The sequence below is a fragment of the Galleria mellonella genome, unplaced genomic scaffold (genome assembly GCF_026898425.1).
Source record: "Galleria mellonella isolate WM207_F2 unplaced genomic scaffold, CSIRO_AGI_GalMel_v1 utg312, whole genome shotgun sequence".
NCBI lineage: Eukaryota > Metazoa > Arthropoda > Insecta > Lepidoptera > Pyralidae > Galleria > Galleria mellonella.
The window spans coordinates 3,683,180-3,700,891 of record NW_026442074.1 but is presented as its reverse complement, the minus strand read 5'-3'; the positions used below and the strand labels follow the sequence as shown (position 1 = coordinate 3,700,891).

The 17,712-nt window shown below is 31.4% G+C and overlaps 2 protein-coding genes across 2 annotated transcripts in view; both read left to right on the top strand.

Annotated features, from left to right (window-relative positions):
• Positions 1 to 8,167, top strand: part of LOC113515231 (uncharacterized) — a 436,442-nt gene extending 428,275 nt beyond the window's left edge. Inside the window, exons 25-29 of the mRNA XM_052895915.1 lie at positions 366 to 507; positions 1,029 to 1,159; positions 1,445 to 1,569; positions 1,865 to 2,029; positions 3,455 to 8,167. Of these exons, the coding sequence (XP_052751875.1) occupies positions 366 to 507; positions 1,029 to 1,159; positions 1,445 to 1,569; positions 1,865 to 2,029; positions 3,455 to 3,601 (710 nt within the window). The 3' untranslated portion in view covers positions 3,602 to 8,167. The remainder of the gene's footprint in view (positions 1 to 365; positions 508 to 1,028; positions 1,160 to 1,444; positions 1,570 to 1,864; positions 2,030 to 3,454) is intronic.
• A 7,041-nt stretch (positions 8,168 to 15,208) lies between these two features.
• Positions 15,209 to 17,657, top strand: LOC113515042 (uncharacterized). The gene is made up of 2 exons (XM_026899174.3): positions 15,209 to 15,605; positions 16,314 to 17,657. The coding sequence occupies exons 1-2, from the start codon at positions 15,430 to 15,432 to the stop codon at positions 17,581 to 17,583; spliced, it is 1,446 nt and encodes a 481-aa protein (XP_026754975.2). The 5' UTR covers positions 15,209 to 15,429; the 3' UTR covers positions 17,584 to 17,657.
• Positions 17,658 to 17,712: the final 55 nt, after the last annotated feature.

Below are 17,712 nucleotides of genomic sequence, written 5' to 3'. Positions count from 1 at the left end.
AGGTACTAATCCAACTACGTAAAGACAAATTTATATCACGGTTGTTTGTTTATCTTTAAACATTGGTTTCATTATCAGGAATTTACATAAAAATATAACCATGATAAATATCTCTTTTTAAGGGAAAGATTTGTATACATTTAAAGTAATATTGTACTTATAGTATTACTATACATTTTTCTTCAAATAAAACAACAGTTGTCGTTTTACAAACATATTGTTATGGTAAAACTTTCTTTTGGGTAGTTAAAATCGATTTCATCCTGTGTAAAAAAATGTATAATATTACCAAACCTATTCATAAATAATAAAGCATTGCATGCCTTATATTGTTGGCTATTTAATCCTGTAATCATCATCTACAGAACCATGCCGTCAACGTCAACAACGCAAATTCAGCCTGGGATCATTCTTCGGGTACCATAGAGGTACAGCACATAAGCCCCCAAACAATAGTTGCAATGAAGTCGTGCTAGACATTGGAAGTGATTACAGCTGGAGCGATACGTGAGTACTGATTTGAACATAAACCTTGTAAAAGTTCATGGTAAGGAAAATATGTTTCCACATATTCTCATTCATTATTCCATCTATAATGTTGAGACAACTGAAGAATTTTCTCAAAAGAATGAACTCGATTATTAATGTAATTTAGTACAAAAACTTAATATTTTTTTTTTTTAAAAGACGTCAATAATAGATTTGTTTGTATGTATATTACACGACATCTTCAATACTTTCAGGTTGAATTTAAATTTCTTTTTTGCAATCAAAAGAATTTAAAACTCCTGTAGTGGTTCCACACAAAAGTAATTACTTCAGTCGGTTTTTAAATTAAAAATGCTTTTTTTTTACAGAACGAAATCATAAATTTGCCATCTTCTCTCTTTTTCTATAGCTTATTCTTCTCCTCATTATCATCATCACAATTAAATATTATCCACGAAACTTATTCCAAAATCATAAAATCTGAAGAATAAAACTTTTTTAAGGTTTAGTGATTTAACAAGTCTGTTACTTTTTTCCAGCACTTCAACCTCATCTAGCAGTGATTCAGAATCATTACCTCGAACGCCGATGTTCGAAGAATTTTTAGAAAATAGTTCTCGAAAAGGCCGAGCTAGTAGTTCCAGTCACAGCAGCATATCTCCTATTAGAGGTGATTTTTAGTCCATTTTCTAGAAATTCCTATTAAATAAAGATAAAAAAATGTACGATATTTCAGTTATCTGCTGAAAGTAAATTACTTCTTAATGTTAAAGATCTCTGTAGCTGATGCCGAAAAGCTTTTTTGCCTGGAAAAAAGCATATTCCAAAAAAACTTTTCTTTGAAAACTTTATATAAAATTTTTACATCCAGTAATTTACTGTAGCTTATTACATTTCTGTTCTTAAGTATAATTATTTCTTTCAACATTTAATTAATTTTCACCATTCGTTTCAGCGAGTGGAGGTGATTGGGAAGTCATGATGCTAGCTGATGAGCTGGAGAAAAGGGAACGAGAGAAAGAAAAAGAAGAATCGAGAAGGCATCACTATCCTACTCACACACTCAGAGACTTGGAAGAGGTTTGCACAAATTAACTGATAACGTTAACCGCAACTAAAATAGACATCAATAAGTTATATTTTCTTTTTACTTAGAAATGATAAACAAGCTGAAAGCCGATCTGATAGGATAATTCGTTACATATTACATAGGTAATACTTTTTAATGCGCACAAAATGCACACCATGCTAAAGAGAATATGTCAATATTGCATTTACGAGTGCAGTGATGGCATTTTACCAAGACTAGAAAAAAATACTAAACTCAATAGAGTTGGTTTTGAATGTTCTATGACAAGAATGCGACACTCCGCAGAGAGAAGACAGCCCAGACGACTACACTAACGTGGAAGAAGCGAACTCGGCAACTTCACATCTTCTGGCTCAATCTGTGGTAGACCCGTCGACGTTGCACGAGACTTCCTTCACGGAGAGAGGGAGGGACAGCAGGCAACAGCGAGTGGGGTCACTTGTTGAAACAGTAAGTTTTCGATTCTTTGTGATTTTACCCATTTAGAGGCATGTTCTTTTATGGGTTCTACTGCTTAATTCCTATTACAAAACTTGTCTAGATTAGATTAGATCTGGATGTTGGCAAAAAGTAGCTAACAAGCATACAGCCCGTCTGATGGTAAACGGTCACTGCTACAGTGACGATATGGACACCTACAATACCTGGGGTATCACGAGCGTATTGCCCACTCTGAATTAATATTAATATACCCTTTAAGAACCCCGTACTGTAGTCTCTAGGAAAAACCTTGACAGGAGCTCATTCCACAGCCTGAGCGTTCGCGGGAGAAAATTCTTTTAAAACTACACTAAACCTGATTATTTAGATTCAATCGTATGAAGATGAATTCGCTTTCTATGGCGTACTATGCAATGATAAAAGGTGGCTATGGGCATCACTTCTAATAATTCCTCAGATCATAATCGACTTACAATATAATATACAATCAGTAGAACTCACAAAGGGAGGCAGTCTTGCCTCTTCTCGAACTCATTTTAAACTTGGGATTGTGAATAATTCTCATAGGTATCCAGATGCTCCAGCCCACAGATAAGGGCAGTACTTCATTAAGAACCTGACTTGCGACTTATACAACATTAGTCTTTGTCTCGGGGTGAAGTAACGTTTCGCTCTATTAGGTACCCCGAGCTTTTTGGACGCCAGCTTTTGATTCTATCTTAGATGACCTCAGAACTCTACAGTACTGGAGATGTCGAAACCAAAGGACCCAATACTTTTGAATATGATAATGGATGTGCTTCCGAATTACAGAGCCACAGTAAATGGAGTTTTTTAGCAGTGAACGCTGTTTTTAGTTGAAGCATTTCTACGGTCGTTTATATAATTTATCTATATAGACTAAAGCTATCATAAGAGTTACATAATATTTCTAGCTTATTCGAATCTAATGTCCTGTGACCATCAAATTTCTGTGATTGACTAAATCCAAATATTCATGTAAAAAGTAAATATTAGATTCTTCACTAGATTATATTGTCTTTGTATATGAAGAACACAACTACGAGAGAAAGAAACGTATAAAACATCTCTATAGCTACTAAACTTCCAACCAAGATAGACATCCTCTGCTCTTTATCCATGATGATGATAATAATAACGGTTACCACTTTCCATCAGGTAGGCCGTCAGCTTAGTTGCCATTCTTATTTGTATATAAAAAAAATGTCCTTTGCAAAATTATAATCACTGTCTATATGTTTATGTAACATGTTCCTTTATTGTTATCCAATTACATAATGACCATATGATGTCTGAAAAAATGTTTTATATAGTGAAATGTATACAAAAGAAAATAAATAAATAAGTAGTAAGTAATGGAATAAAACTGATCTATCTTCCAATTTTTCTAATAAATTATCATTTAAATTACAGGTAAAACCAGATACGTCCCTACGGCAATCAAGAGGTCTGATCCTGCGAGCGGCCAGTCTAGACAGAGAAACTGCACCACCCACATCCCAAACTAAACGTTTCGGCTCCCTAAAGAGTTCTAGCACGGACTCTCACAAGAGACTCTGATCCGGTTTGCGACACGGACCTCGAGGGAGATCCGATAGACCGGAACCAAAGGGTCCAAGTCAAAATCAACATAAAACCAAAAATGTGATACGAGGTAAAACTCAATACGATCCATATGAAATTGGAATAAAAGGTTCAAGAGGAGAAACAAATGTTAATGACAGTAATGTTCCTGCAGTCGATGACGCCCTTCGAAATAACATTGATAACGATAGACGTCAAGACGAAACAATTATTTTAGGTCAAAATGAACGAGAGAACGGTATTAGTGATGACCAGCGAATGATTATTGGTCAATTATTGATGATTGTTATAATAATGTATGAAGACATTGACTATATAATGTTTTTAATTTTAGAATAGTGCGTGAAGTGTGTCATTGAAAGAGAGAAACTGTTTTCCGTGTTGTTTTTTACCTATCTTTATTAGTAATTTATTTAATGTAGATTATTATGTACTATATTAGCGAACGATTCAAACGAAACTAGTTAGGTTAGGTTAGGTCGTTTTTCTTCGGATACTAATGATAGACTTAGAAGTTTGACTTCATATATAGTTATAAAGCGAGAGCCTTGTATTAACAAGAAATATGCACAAAAGAGTGCTTATAACGCTGAGTTGTTCTTTTATTACCCAGTTGAAAAACTAATTAATTTATATTTCTTTACAATCAAATGTGAATGTTTTAATTAAATATCTAATTTCTTGTGAATATCTACCTTGTTTCTTAAAGCAACTTTTATCAAAATTAACAATTGACAAACATTTACCTTCCGTAACTGATTTTCATTCGCTTAGCTTTGGCGACTAAAATACGAGCCCTCAGATAAATGGAACAAGAACCTGACAATAGATACACTTTTGCTAACTAAGAAAAAATGCATCAAAAAGAACAAAATGCTGAACATTGCTGTCACGTTCTATCTTATGCAACAGCAGCGACTATGCATGGGTAATATTAATACCGCTCCGATATCTATATATTGCTTTTCTCTGGGCATTGATATCGGAATAAAGATCACCCATATTCCGACATCGCCCATATTAATCGGATATCATATTCATATTCAATTAATCGAATTCTTCCTTGCGACATTAAATATTGAATAACAGACATTTAACATATTCGTTATTCGACCAATATATAGATATTGACGTATATTACCCACTCCTAGTAGTTGTAGTATTCCATCTATTTATTTACGGAGATGTCTTTACACACGACACACTACTCTGTGAATATTTCTCTAAAGCAAATATTAGAGGAATATACTTAACTGTCATTACCACTAATTATAAACGTATCTTTTTTTACATACGGTACAAATGGAATAGCTATGATAAAGTGGTCATCTTTGCTAAGAATTAAATTATCGCTGTCTTTATTTACCATTGATCAATATTATTTTTTTCTATGCATGACACAAAATAAAATTTTGTTCTAAGCAGATTTTTATTTATTTAAAAATGTATTATTTTTATTAGACTTTGTTTCACGCAATCTTACATCAAACCTGTGACATATAATGCCTAAATAGAAGATATTTAATAAAAAATAATTAAATAAATAAAAATCTTCTATGAAATCAAAATGACTATACAGAAAGTGATTATGAAATCCATCTATGTCACACACAGGCTCCAAAATCACTTATGATAGGTAGGGCTGGTAAACCCTATTACTACCCTATTAAATCCCTACAGTCCATGGTACTACTGGTATGTCTATAGGCGACGTTTACCACTTTACATCAGGTGGGCCGTCAGCTTGTTTGCCATTCTAAGTTGTATAAAAAAAATCTAACAAATGTACCTACCTAGTAAGTACCTACTACATACAATTAAATAGATTTTGATATAATTTTCTATGTACCAAACAGAAGCTTACGTATAAATTCATGTGTTTTTATGATTATATTTCCTTTTGAAAAGTTAGATATGTCAGTTAAAAGATACAGAGATCTTTGCGTACCTTAATGACTATAATAGCACGAAGAATATTTACAATAGATTACAATGTATTTTGTGATGACCATAATGCAGTTTATGCCTATTTTAAACGCTAATTTTACTAAAGAAATTCCTTGAAAAAAGATATTATTATCTATCTATTTATGTATGAAGAAGTGTATTTGTAAATAAAAACAGCTTGATAGGCATAAGTGGAATTAAATTTGCATTCATCTCTACCAGTGGTGACAGGTGGAACAAAATTCCACATATATAAAAATGTGATGGTTCTTTTTATTAATGTTCTTATTTATTAATAATATTATTTTTTTAATGCAAATACCGTCTGTTGATGTGATATATTATATTTCTTCTTACTACTTATCAATTTATTTTTATTTTTTATAAAAGTTATAAATGTTTATATCTATTTAAACATTGGTAGGGACAAATGGAACTGGTCAATTTTCATTTTTATTATCATAATTTTTTTTATCATTAAACTAAAATCTTACGGTTCTTAAATACGAAGATCACCTACATTACTCATCAAGAAGAAATGTCACTTCATAAGCACAATATCAGAATTATCCAATTAAAAATAAACTTTTATTATTAAATTTTTATCTTAACTAGTAGCTAGGTACATATAAAAAAAAAAAATAAAAGAAACAATTTAATGTCCGTCATTAAGATATAAAAATATAGTGCCAAATAAATCTATAATTACGTAGATCTTTCAAATTTCTAATAGATGTTGCTGAACGAAGTGTTACTGTATTTTATTGTAAATAATATTTTATAGAGTTAGTGATCTATTAAACAGTTAACGATTATTGACAATTTATTATATAAGTACCTAATTAGTGAGATATTCTAAGTAGGTGACGTATTTAAATTAAGAATAATGATAACTGCAAATTGTTTGAATTTTTTTTTATTTGTTTTTTATTTTATTATAATTTTTTTTATACAAATGTACGTACCTCGCCAATTAAACCTGTCCACATTTACTATTAACTGTCCACGTTTTCTTTCCTTGCATACTTGTTAATAGTTTAATAAATTGCACGGTTATTACTCAGAAGGATTAAAAATATATATAGATTTTTTAATTCTTATAATAGGGAAGTCGCAAAACCACACTATCCAATCTAACATACTCATCGCCTGTCAAAAACATTAAAAATATTATAAATGTTAAAATATCGTTTATTTGGACTTTTATGGTAGGATTTATGATGTTAAGCTCCATTTACTGAGCCGATTTTGGTACTGTTTACAGACTGTTGTCGTATTTGGCAACACTGGCTAATAAATTCATTAATATATATAGCTACCTAATATTCACTTGCCTTTTTACAATCATGAACAATCAATATCTACAGATATCTAGATATCAGATATCTACAGATTTTATAAAATGTAGATTTTATAACAATTATATATACATAAATAAAAGAGATGTATGCTCATACAACTATTTTATTATTCTTTTTTTTAACTTTTACTTCCAATTATTTCCAAGCAATATATTTACTATATTATTTACAACACACTTCAACTGTATCTTACTAATATAATAAAACTGTAAATAGACGATATCTATTCACGAGAGATACTTAAGAAAAATAATACGAGGGGTCTTAATAAGATCAATAGATGCCAAAACAATAATTTTTAAACATTTTGTCTATCTGTCTGTCTGTATGTTAACTCCGGTACCACGAAACTACTGCACCGAATCCGGTGCGCTTTTCACATTTGTGTTCCTGAAAATCTTACTTAAAATCTGATGTATATTTTATCCAATGTTCTATTTTGATACAATAAGTAGCAGATAAATAATATCATAAATAATATAATAATCTAGTAACAAAAGAAAAAAAAACGATCTCTAGTAAGAAATTTGGGAAATATTCCTTTTTCCATTATTTTACAAAATACAAAATCTCCGGAATACCTTTTAATATAAAGATTTTTTACGTAATTTCTTTTAGTAAAACTTCAAATGGCCTAAAATATTATAAAACAAGATATTTGCTTTTTTTTTATATAAGTATTAATTTTCAATATATTTTATTATACCTGAGTAGATATCAATAGTACAAGAAAGAAATTCCAATTAAATTATATTTTCAGTTAAAATCAAATGTTTTCTTTTTCTAATTTATATAGCTACCTATCCAGTTTTATTCATGTAGTAAAATACTATTCTTAATCTATGTGGCAGTGAGAAAAAAAATAGTACTTTTTTTTTATTTATCTAATCAAAATAAAGCAAAGAAACCGAATTTCACTAATGAACATAATCTATAACATAATAAGAATAATTGGGTACAATTTTACATTTTGTAACATGTTAGTGGTTTGTAGTTTTATTTTTAATCTAGAGCACAATTTACTATATACCTATGATTTCTGAAAAAAATAGATTTAACGAAGCCCAATTATTATAAGCCATGATTATGAAATAAAAAAAAATAAAAACATTGTAACAATAAAAGCACTCTAGTGAGATAGTGACCTACTAATAGATAAACTACGACGAATGTAATATTTTAATTATTATAATTTAGTTTTAGGTGTAAAATAATGCGGAGATATTAAAAGTCATTAAATTAAATACTAAAACTTTTATTGCCCTTTTCCTTTAAATTTAGTATGTAATAAATATACCTAATGCTTTTTCCTATTTTTATAAATACAAATACAAATAACTTTAATGTAAGGTTGATAATTTTTTTCCCATTTCTACCTGTTGTAATGATTTCTGGTTATCTGCCGCGAACGACACAATTTTTTTTAAACGACAAAAGATAGTACTATACTATAGTATGCTTAGTTTATGGTAGAAACGAATATTTTTAACCGATGTCAAAAAGGAAGACGTTCTCAATTCGATTGTATTTTGTTATATTTATTATCTTATAACTCCGTCATTAAAAACCGATTTGAAAAATTCTTTTTTTAACTTTAGGCTTGTAAGAGTTGGGAATTAATGCAATCATTCCAACCAATCTGTAATGTAGGAAGTCGTAAAAAGTAATAAAAAGAAAATATAAGGTACAATACAATATACAATAAAAAAAATTGGTACCCTTAACGATTATATTCATAAACATATTTTCCCTATTTCGTGCATTAGATAAAACGAGGTAATATTGCCCGCTGTTATATTCTTTTTCAAGCATGCAGTAACTAATTTTCATTGCAGCCTGTATAAAAAATCAAAGATTCAAATATCGATAGATACAAATATATCTATCGTTACATTGTCTTTATCAGTTTCTTTTCTTTTCATGCAAGGGGGTCATCCCAGGTCCCAGCATAAAATAGGTTACCCCTTCCTTTTCCGTGGGTGTCGTGAAAGATGACTAAAGGAGCTTATAGTTAAAGAATCAGCAGCAGTGTCACTCTTAAAACATCACCAAAAGCCAAACTGCGATTGCGCACCGGCTTGCCAAGCGTAGCAACTACTAGCAACCCCCCCCCCCCCTTATGGTGAAGACTATCTTCAGCAGTAGACGTTTAACAAAAAAAGGATCGATTCTGAAGCGCTATTTCTCTAAACCTAACTCTTAACCTAATATTTCTACGTTATAGACTCCTTCGTTTTTAATAACCCTTAGTTCATATCGATGGATCAGAAACCGAAAAATATATGAAAAAATCAATAATTGTTACGAATCAATATTATGCTTTGTCTTCGTAAGTACGTTACTATATAATAGACTATACTAAGTCTTTGCTTTGTGTCGAATTATAATAATATGTGTATCTGTGGATATTACATAATTATGTTCTATCAAGTACTATCTAGAAAAAAGCGCGGGAAACGTTTAAAAAAGCGGGAGTGTTTTTTGATCTTCTTTAAATTAATTTTATTTTTATTTATATAAGGATTAGTCTTTTTTATATATTGTGTATTAGATTGTATATTTAATTGTATATTTTGTAGTAATAGTGTTTGTTGCTGTAAATATTGGTAAGTAAATTACCTATATTAACATTATGGATCCACCTATAGACCCTGGGGGGACAACCCCCAGGTGTCTGCAAATATAACTATTCCATTCAATAATAGTTTTGATATATTGGGTGAATCTAGTATGGACACAGATGGTTCTAGCGTTGCAAGTTCTAAACGTAAGCGAGTACGTGGTGAACGTCGCATTTGCAAACATTGCAATAAAAAACGAAGGAGGCACACCAAGGGTCTTGAATCTAAAATTAAAGATAGTGATTGTCAATGTATTGAAGATGAGAATCAAACTCAAGTATCAATCCCAGTTGTAAACAATACCGAGTCTGTTAAACCTGCTTCTCCACCCAGTACTTTAAGCAGAACTTTGTACAATGCCGAGGATATAGCACCTTATGTCGTTCATGTACAAAAAAATGAAACACATCCTAATGATAACACTACATTACATCCTATTGCATTTGGTCGCTTTTTACACACTAATAAGATAAATAATATAGTGAATGGTAGCCTCAAAAGAATAGGAAGAAACCGTTTATCGCTTTCTTTCTCAAATTTTGAAAATGCAAATGCATTTTTAAATAATAGTAACTTAGAAACACATAATTTTAAGGCATTTATACCTTCTTTCCATGTAACCCGTATGGGAATTGTGAGGGGTATTCCTAAAGATTGGACAGAAGAGGAAGTAATCCAAAATATATCAGTACCGATAGGTTGTGGGAAAATTCTAAAAACCAGAAGAATAAACAAAAAGACAATTAATGAAGGACAACCAAGTTTTATTAATACTGAAACCATTGTTATTACTTTTGATGGACAAATATTGCCAAAAAGAGTATTTATGTTTTACACATCATTAACTGTAGATTTGTACATTTACCCTACTATCCAATGCTATAACTGCTGTAGGTTCGGACATGTCAAGATGCAGTGTCGTTCAAATCCTCGGTGTTATAAATGCAGGCAAAATCATACAGGTGATAAATGTGAAGTAGATGAGGAAAATGTTTCTTGTATCTTGTGTAATGGTTCTCATTCAGCAATTAGTAAAAAATGTCCTGAATATGCACGTCAGAAAGCCATTAAAGAAACAATGGCCCATAGTTGTGTTTCTTATGCTGAAGCATCAAAATTTCATCCTCCAACTTCTAAACTATATTCAGATGTATTAACATCATCATCTCCTTCCAATAAATCTCATTTTCAATCTTCTTTCCTTAAAGAGAAATCATCATTACCACATATACAATCATCATATAAAAAAACAGTTACACTTAAACCACGCTCTCCTCAAAAAATACAACAAGGATATGATCGTTCTGCCCATGAAGCCATAGTTAAGGAATATAATATTCCTGCTCCCTCTAATGGTTGTGCATTATCATCAAATAATATTGACAATAATCAATCCATCATTGATATTATTCTCATGCTTATTAAAGTGTTATCGCAATCAAAAATGATACAAACAACTTTACCACCGTCCAACGATGCCATGTACAATGTATTGTCTCAATTGTTAACTTCTCGCAATGGATTACAAAGTCCAAATAATTCAGTGGAACTGTCGTAGCATAACAAATAAGAAATCAGACTTATTTTATTTGATTAATAAATATAATCCTTTTATAATAGCTCTACAAGAGACTTGGTTAAAGCCAGGATATCCTTTTAGGATTTCAGGCTTTACAAGTCTCCGTGATGATAGAGCTGACGGATATGGCGGTGTTGCCATATTGGTCAAAAACTCCCTTCTTTTTTCTTCTTTTTCGCTTCCTGTATATAGCGGCATTAATGCAGCTGCTATAATTATAAATGGTATCTGTTTTGTTACTTTATATATTCCTGATCCTACATGCCAAATATATTCACAACTAGAACAATTATTTTCAATTTTACCTAAACCTTTTCTCGTAATGGGCGATTTTAATGCTCAGCACCAATCGTGGGGCAGTTCTACTTCTAATTTTTATGGTGGAAAACTCCTGACGATAATTGACACTTACAACTTATGTATTGTTAACTCAGATGTACCGACACGTAGAACTGCACCGAATGAAGGGTTTAGTGCTCCTGATATTTCAATATGTTCTTCTGATTTAGCTTCTTCACTGTCGTGGTATCCTCATTCCTCTACCTTCGGAAGCGATCACTTTCCCCTCATTCTTTCTTTTCCAATTTCCATTCCCTCAAGTCGAAAGAGTAGTCCTCGACTTAAATATAATTTATCAAATGTAGACTGGAATATTTACAAACAATATTTAGATAATAAAATATCGGAGTTACCTATTGTTTATCATGGAAATGAACATCAATGTTGTAATGACTTGATAATTAATATGAAGGAGGTTGCTGATTTATTATTTCCTGTTAAAAATAGTGCTTCAGGGAAAATTCCCTCCCCACCTTGGTGGGACAAAGATTGTACGGAAGCAATTAAAAATCGTAAAGAGGCTGAAAAAAATTATAATAATTACATGACATCAGAAAATTTTGAAATTTACACCGCAGTTTCACGTTCTACTCGAAAACTACTAAAAAAAAAGAAATTGGAAGGTTGGAGAAGATTTTGTTCTTCTATCTGTCCAGAAGTTAATTCATCAGTCGTTTGGAATAATATTAAAAGATTCAGATCTGCCTTTAGTGATCATACATCACGTTCTGCACTCGATTTAACTTTAGCGAATAAATTTTTAGATCGCCTTGCTCCTAGTTATGTGCCGGAATGCCTTTACAATATTTCTCTATCCGTCTCTGACGAATTATCCGAACTTGAGTCTCCTTTTACTCTTGTAGAACTTAAAGGTGTTCTAGCTTGTATTAAAGACTCTGCACCGGGAGAAGACGGTATACCGTATTCCTTTTTTAAAAATGCTAGCGATGCGACATTAATTTACTTTTTAAATATAATTAATTCCATAATTATTTCGGGAAATATACCTACTTCATGGAAGTCTCAGATTATTATACCATTTCTAAAGCCTCATAAACCACCTTCTGAACCATCTTCATACCGTCCTGTTGCACTTTCCTCTGTCTTACTAAAGCTAGCTGAACATTTAGTGAAGAACCGTCTAGAATGGTTTTTAGAAAGTAATAACTTACTATCCCCGAACCAGTTTGGTTTTAGGAAAGGTAAGAGCACCTTAGATAATGTGAGCATTCTTATTTCAGATATTCATATAGCTTTCTCACAAAATTTGTCAATCCTCTCAGCCTTTTTAGATATAAATTCTGCCTATGATAATGTAATAATTTCTATTTTAAAAACTAAATTACAAGCTTTAAATGTACCGGTAATGCTTTCTAATTTCATTATTAATATTTTATCAGAAAGAACAATACATATGGATCTAGATGAAGATACCAAATTATCTAGAACAGTATGGAAAGGCCTTCCACAAGGATCTGTTCTCAGTCCAATTTTATTCAACATATACACATACGATCTAGAATCATTCCTTGATAAATCCGTCAAAATTTTACAATATGCTGATGATCTCTTAATATATTTTATTGCGAAGTCCATAGAATCTGCTTCTGCCAAATTATCTGATTCATTAGATTTGTTAAAAACGTGGTTAGATGCAAATGGTCTTAATCTTTCGGTAACCAAGAGTAGTGTAGTTTTGTTTTCAAGAATGAGATCACCGCAACAAATTAAGGTTCTTTATGATAACTCATACATTCCTATAAAGACTGAAATTAAATTTTTAGGTATCGTGCTAGATAATAAATTAACAGGTCTGTCCCACTGTAATTATATTTCCACGAAATGTGAGCGTAACCTCAACATTCTTAGGTGCCTTGCTGGAGTTTGGTGGGGAGCACATCCCGTTTCACTAAAACTTGCTTATAATGGTCTTATAAGGAGTGTCATTGATTATGGAACTTTTTTGTTAGCTCCAGGAAGTTCATTTGCTTTTAAGAAATTGGATTTAATTCAATCAAAGGCCTTGAGGATTATCTCTGGAGCAATGAAATCAAGTCCAATCAATGCTTTACAGCTCGAAGTCGGTGATCCACCTTTGGTTTTAAGAAGGCAATATTTATCTGATCGCTTCTTTTTTCGTTGTTTACAATTATCTGATCATCCGCTTATTCAAAAGTTATCTCAACTATATATCTTTATTTCGTCTTCATCTTATTGGAAACATAAAAAACCTCCATGTTTAATACAAAGTTATGAAAAATATAAATCCATAGAATCTCCCACTTTTACATCGTCCTGTTTTCCCATTTATAAATGCTCATATCAATCTTTAGTTTTATCTCCTAATATTAAATATGATTTTGGGTTATCAAAAAATGATTCAGAATTGAATGCCAAATTTATGTTTATAACTGACATTGAATGGAATGAATGGCACTACATCTTTACAGATGCATCAAAACCAGACAATAGCGGTTGTGTAGGTGTGGGTGTGTTTCATTCACAATTTAATATTGTTCAAAAAATTAAACTTCCATCGGAATCTTCAGTTTTTACCGGGGAATGTTATGGTATTTTAAAAGCTGTAGAATATATACTTTTAATGAAATTACATAAGGCAATAGTTTTCACTGACTCTATGAGCTCTTTGCAAGCTCTAGCCAAATATCCGTTTAAATCAAAACCAGTTTATCCCATTATTTGTGACATAAGACAAAGTCTTTATCTTTGCATGTTGAGAGGGTATTCCGTTTCTTTTGCCTGGTTACCAGGACACAGTGGTATTAGCGGCAATGACAAAGCTGACCTTATGGCAAGAGAGGCTGTAACTTGTGGTGATATGTATCCGTATCATAATTACTGTAGTGACCTAGCTTGTCTCCCAAAAATATATTTAAGGTATGCCTGGAAGGAATATTGGGAAAAAACAAGTACAATAAAAGGAAGATTTTATCGCCTTATACAACCCGATATTCCTTTCAAACCATGGTTTTGTAAATTAAAGCTTGGAAAGACCGCAACAACTATTATAACTCGTATGCGTCTAGGTCACGTATGCACACCTTCTCATTTATACAAGCTTGGTATTGTACAAAGTTCGTCGTGTAATTGCGGTGCTGAAGTGGCGGACTTGAATCATATATTCTTCTCATGTTCTAAATTTGACCACACCTCCCTTTTTAATCATCTCCGATCCATCCGTGTTCCATTCCCAACTTCTATTCTTACTCTACTTTCTTCCAATGATCCTATTATCTATAAAATACTATCTTCATATATATATAATAACAATATTAAGATTTAGTTATATTACATGAATACATTTATAGTTGCATCAATTGCTTTTCCTATATATTTATAAGTATATTCTCATATGTACAAGTATATCCTTCATATCCTATAAATATCCTAGACCTAATCCTTATCCTTTCTAAATTCGTTTGTGTTAGGTATTTTTATTACTATTATCGTTTCCCCGTTTTGTTCTTGGCAAAATACCCTAATATCGGGGTGAACGCCACAAAAGAAGAAAAAAAAAAAAAAAAGTACTATCTAAAATCTATCTTCACAGGGAACAATTCAAGTGGAAAACAAGTACCAAAATATGGGTTTATGAGAATAGTTTATTGCATAGCTGAATTACTAAGAACAAAAAATTACATGTTCTTAATTGAATTAACTCTCGCAGAAACATTAAGGATGTCAAATAGTTGTCAATTTTGTCAATGTCAAATTGTGAAGTCCAATCCAATAATGCAACAAAAACAAATGTCATTTCTCTGTTTTCATTCTCAATGTTATTCTTTGTAATGCGTTATCTTAAAAATAAATCTATCATGGTGATATAGAAAACGAGGATTATACATTTTATTATCATAATAACAAACTTGCTGATTTTTATTTCCTCTATTGCACCTTTACTCTTAAATAGGTTCGTCGCTCCGCGGGCGGGGCAAAATGTCGCCTCGGAAACAACCAATTAGCTTATTTAAAATGTGCGTTAAAAGTTGCATTACTCTAATAAATTCAGCTTGTTATGTTATTGAAAAAAGTTATCCCGAAAATATGTTTCATGAGTGTGAGAGACAGGCGTTCGAATTGAAGTGCTACTTGATGTCGATGCTGCCTGTCAGGTACACAACAACAAAAGAAAATTATTATAATTATACAAATAAAATCCATTTTTATATACTTGACGCAACTAGTAAACAATCTTACTATGTTTTTAATGAAATTTTTTATATAAAATAAAAGTAAAAATGTATAATAACTTAATTAATATTTTTTAATTAACTACTAGTTTATATTATCTAAATGCATGCAGAGATTGTTTGCTTACTGTGTAAAGTATAAGAAAGCTACAATTTTTTTTTTTGATAAAAAAAATAACTTGTTTACTAAATCAAAAAGTCTGAATCATAACTATTTTGGTCTTCATTTCTAAACTTTATAATTTGATATATATTTAAATAATCTACTCCAAAAACACTAAAATATATTGTTATTATGACTTTATTTCCAATCACCCTATTAATATAATAAACATGAAAGTTTGTAATGATGCATAGATATTTATTACTGTATCTACTGCAAAAACTACTGAACAGATTTGAATAAAATTGTCACATTAAGTATGTTAAATCCCAACTTAGCATATAGGGTACTTTATATACTTACTGATCTACATCATGGGAGCTAGTTTCTAATAATTATCTATATAAATATAACAATAAAATCACATAATCAAATTAATACCCTATTATTATTTATTGTTATAGATACACAAATTTTGCTATAAAATATATCTATAAAATTGCTACTAATACAATTTGCTTTTTCAGGTTATTTGATGTCCTCTGTTCGGAAAGAACATGCTGTCAATACCGAGGTGACCCTCGTATCCAACTCCACGTACTCACACACCCCAACATGACAGTCTTCCGCAAATGCGACCTCGATAATGGAATACCCCAGGGATTCTGGATCGAAACCATCTCAAATTTTAACCGTTTAGCTGTACTTGATCTGAAGTTCATATGTACAGATGAAATTCTTCAGGTTGTCGGCATAAGTTGTCCTTTACTGGAAGAAATCAATATTGTCTCTAGGGTAGACATTTGCAAATCACTTTTCAATGCTTCTGTATTAATAAGAAATGTGTCAGATGCTGGTCTTTGTTCAATTGCAAATTTAAAGCAGTTGCGAGTACTAGCAATGGATCCGCCTAGGAATGAGCGAGCAATTCGGGTAGGTCGTTGTGTGTCACAAGCAGGCATCATTATGTTGGTTAGTGAGCTTCCATATTTAGAGGAATTACGGATAGAGTCATGTGATATTGGTTCCACATTGATTGGTACGGCTATGGAAATAGGTCCATTGAGTCTTAGGAAAATTAACTGCCATTTCGCATCAGCTGATGGTATACGAAAATTAATAAAAATCTGTCCCTTCCTTAGGGAATTATCAGTTACTCATGTCTTTGAACATAATAAGGATGCTATATTGGAGCAAATCTCAATGAGTGATTTGAGGCTAAATAGGTTAGATTTGTCATTCTTCTCTTATACAGATTCAATGCAGCAACTATTATGCATAAAGGGCACATATTTAACCCACTTTTCATTGTGGGAAATCGACAATTCACTGACAATGGATGCTGTTTTATCTATCGGTAGATGTTGTCCGAATCTCAGCTCTTTATGCCTAATGACCCAATCGAAGTGTTTAGTTATCCCCAGACATTTCCGAAGGCCCGAGAAAATATTCTCAGAACTAAGAAATTTGACGATAGGCAATGAAAATTTTAATATTGGTCACATATTGACTTTCTTCTTTGAGTGCACACAGAATTTAGAAAAGTTAGTGATAAAATATCAAACCAATATAAATATTGATGAAACTTTAACACATTTATTAGAGAAAGGCTGTTTAAAAAATATACATTGTCTATGGTTGGATTGTACTTTAGAAGTATCCAAAGATGTAGTGAAACGAATAATAAGTACATGTGAAAAGCTTCAAATGTTTACAGTTGACTTTATGGAAGAAATGAATGACGTGCACAAGTACATAAATGAGAATAATTTGGACTTGAAATTGGGTACTTATTAGTTGTTAAATATTCATACTTTGTATTTACTGTAATATAATATTTTATTTAAATTAAATATTCGCTATTTTTTAAATATTATTTTATTTCTACCTATCCTTTAAAAAAAAAAGTAGGTTTTATGGTTTCCT

Coding starts and splice junctions, on each gene's coding strand:
- LOC113515042 (XM_026899174.3), top strand. CDS start 15,430: ATGTCGCCTCGGAAACAACCAATTAGCTTATTTAAAATGTGCGTTAAA. Junction 15,606..16,313: donor ATGTCGATGCTGCCTGTCAG/GTACACAACAAC, acceptor TTGCTTTTTCAG/GTTATTTGATGTCCTCTGTT.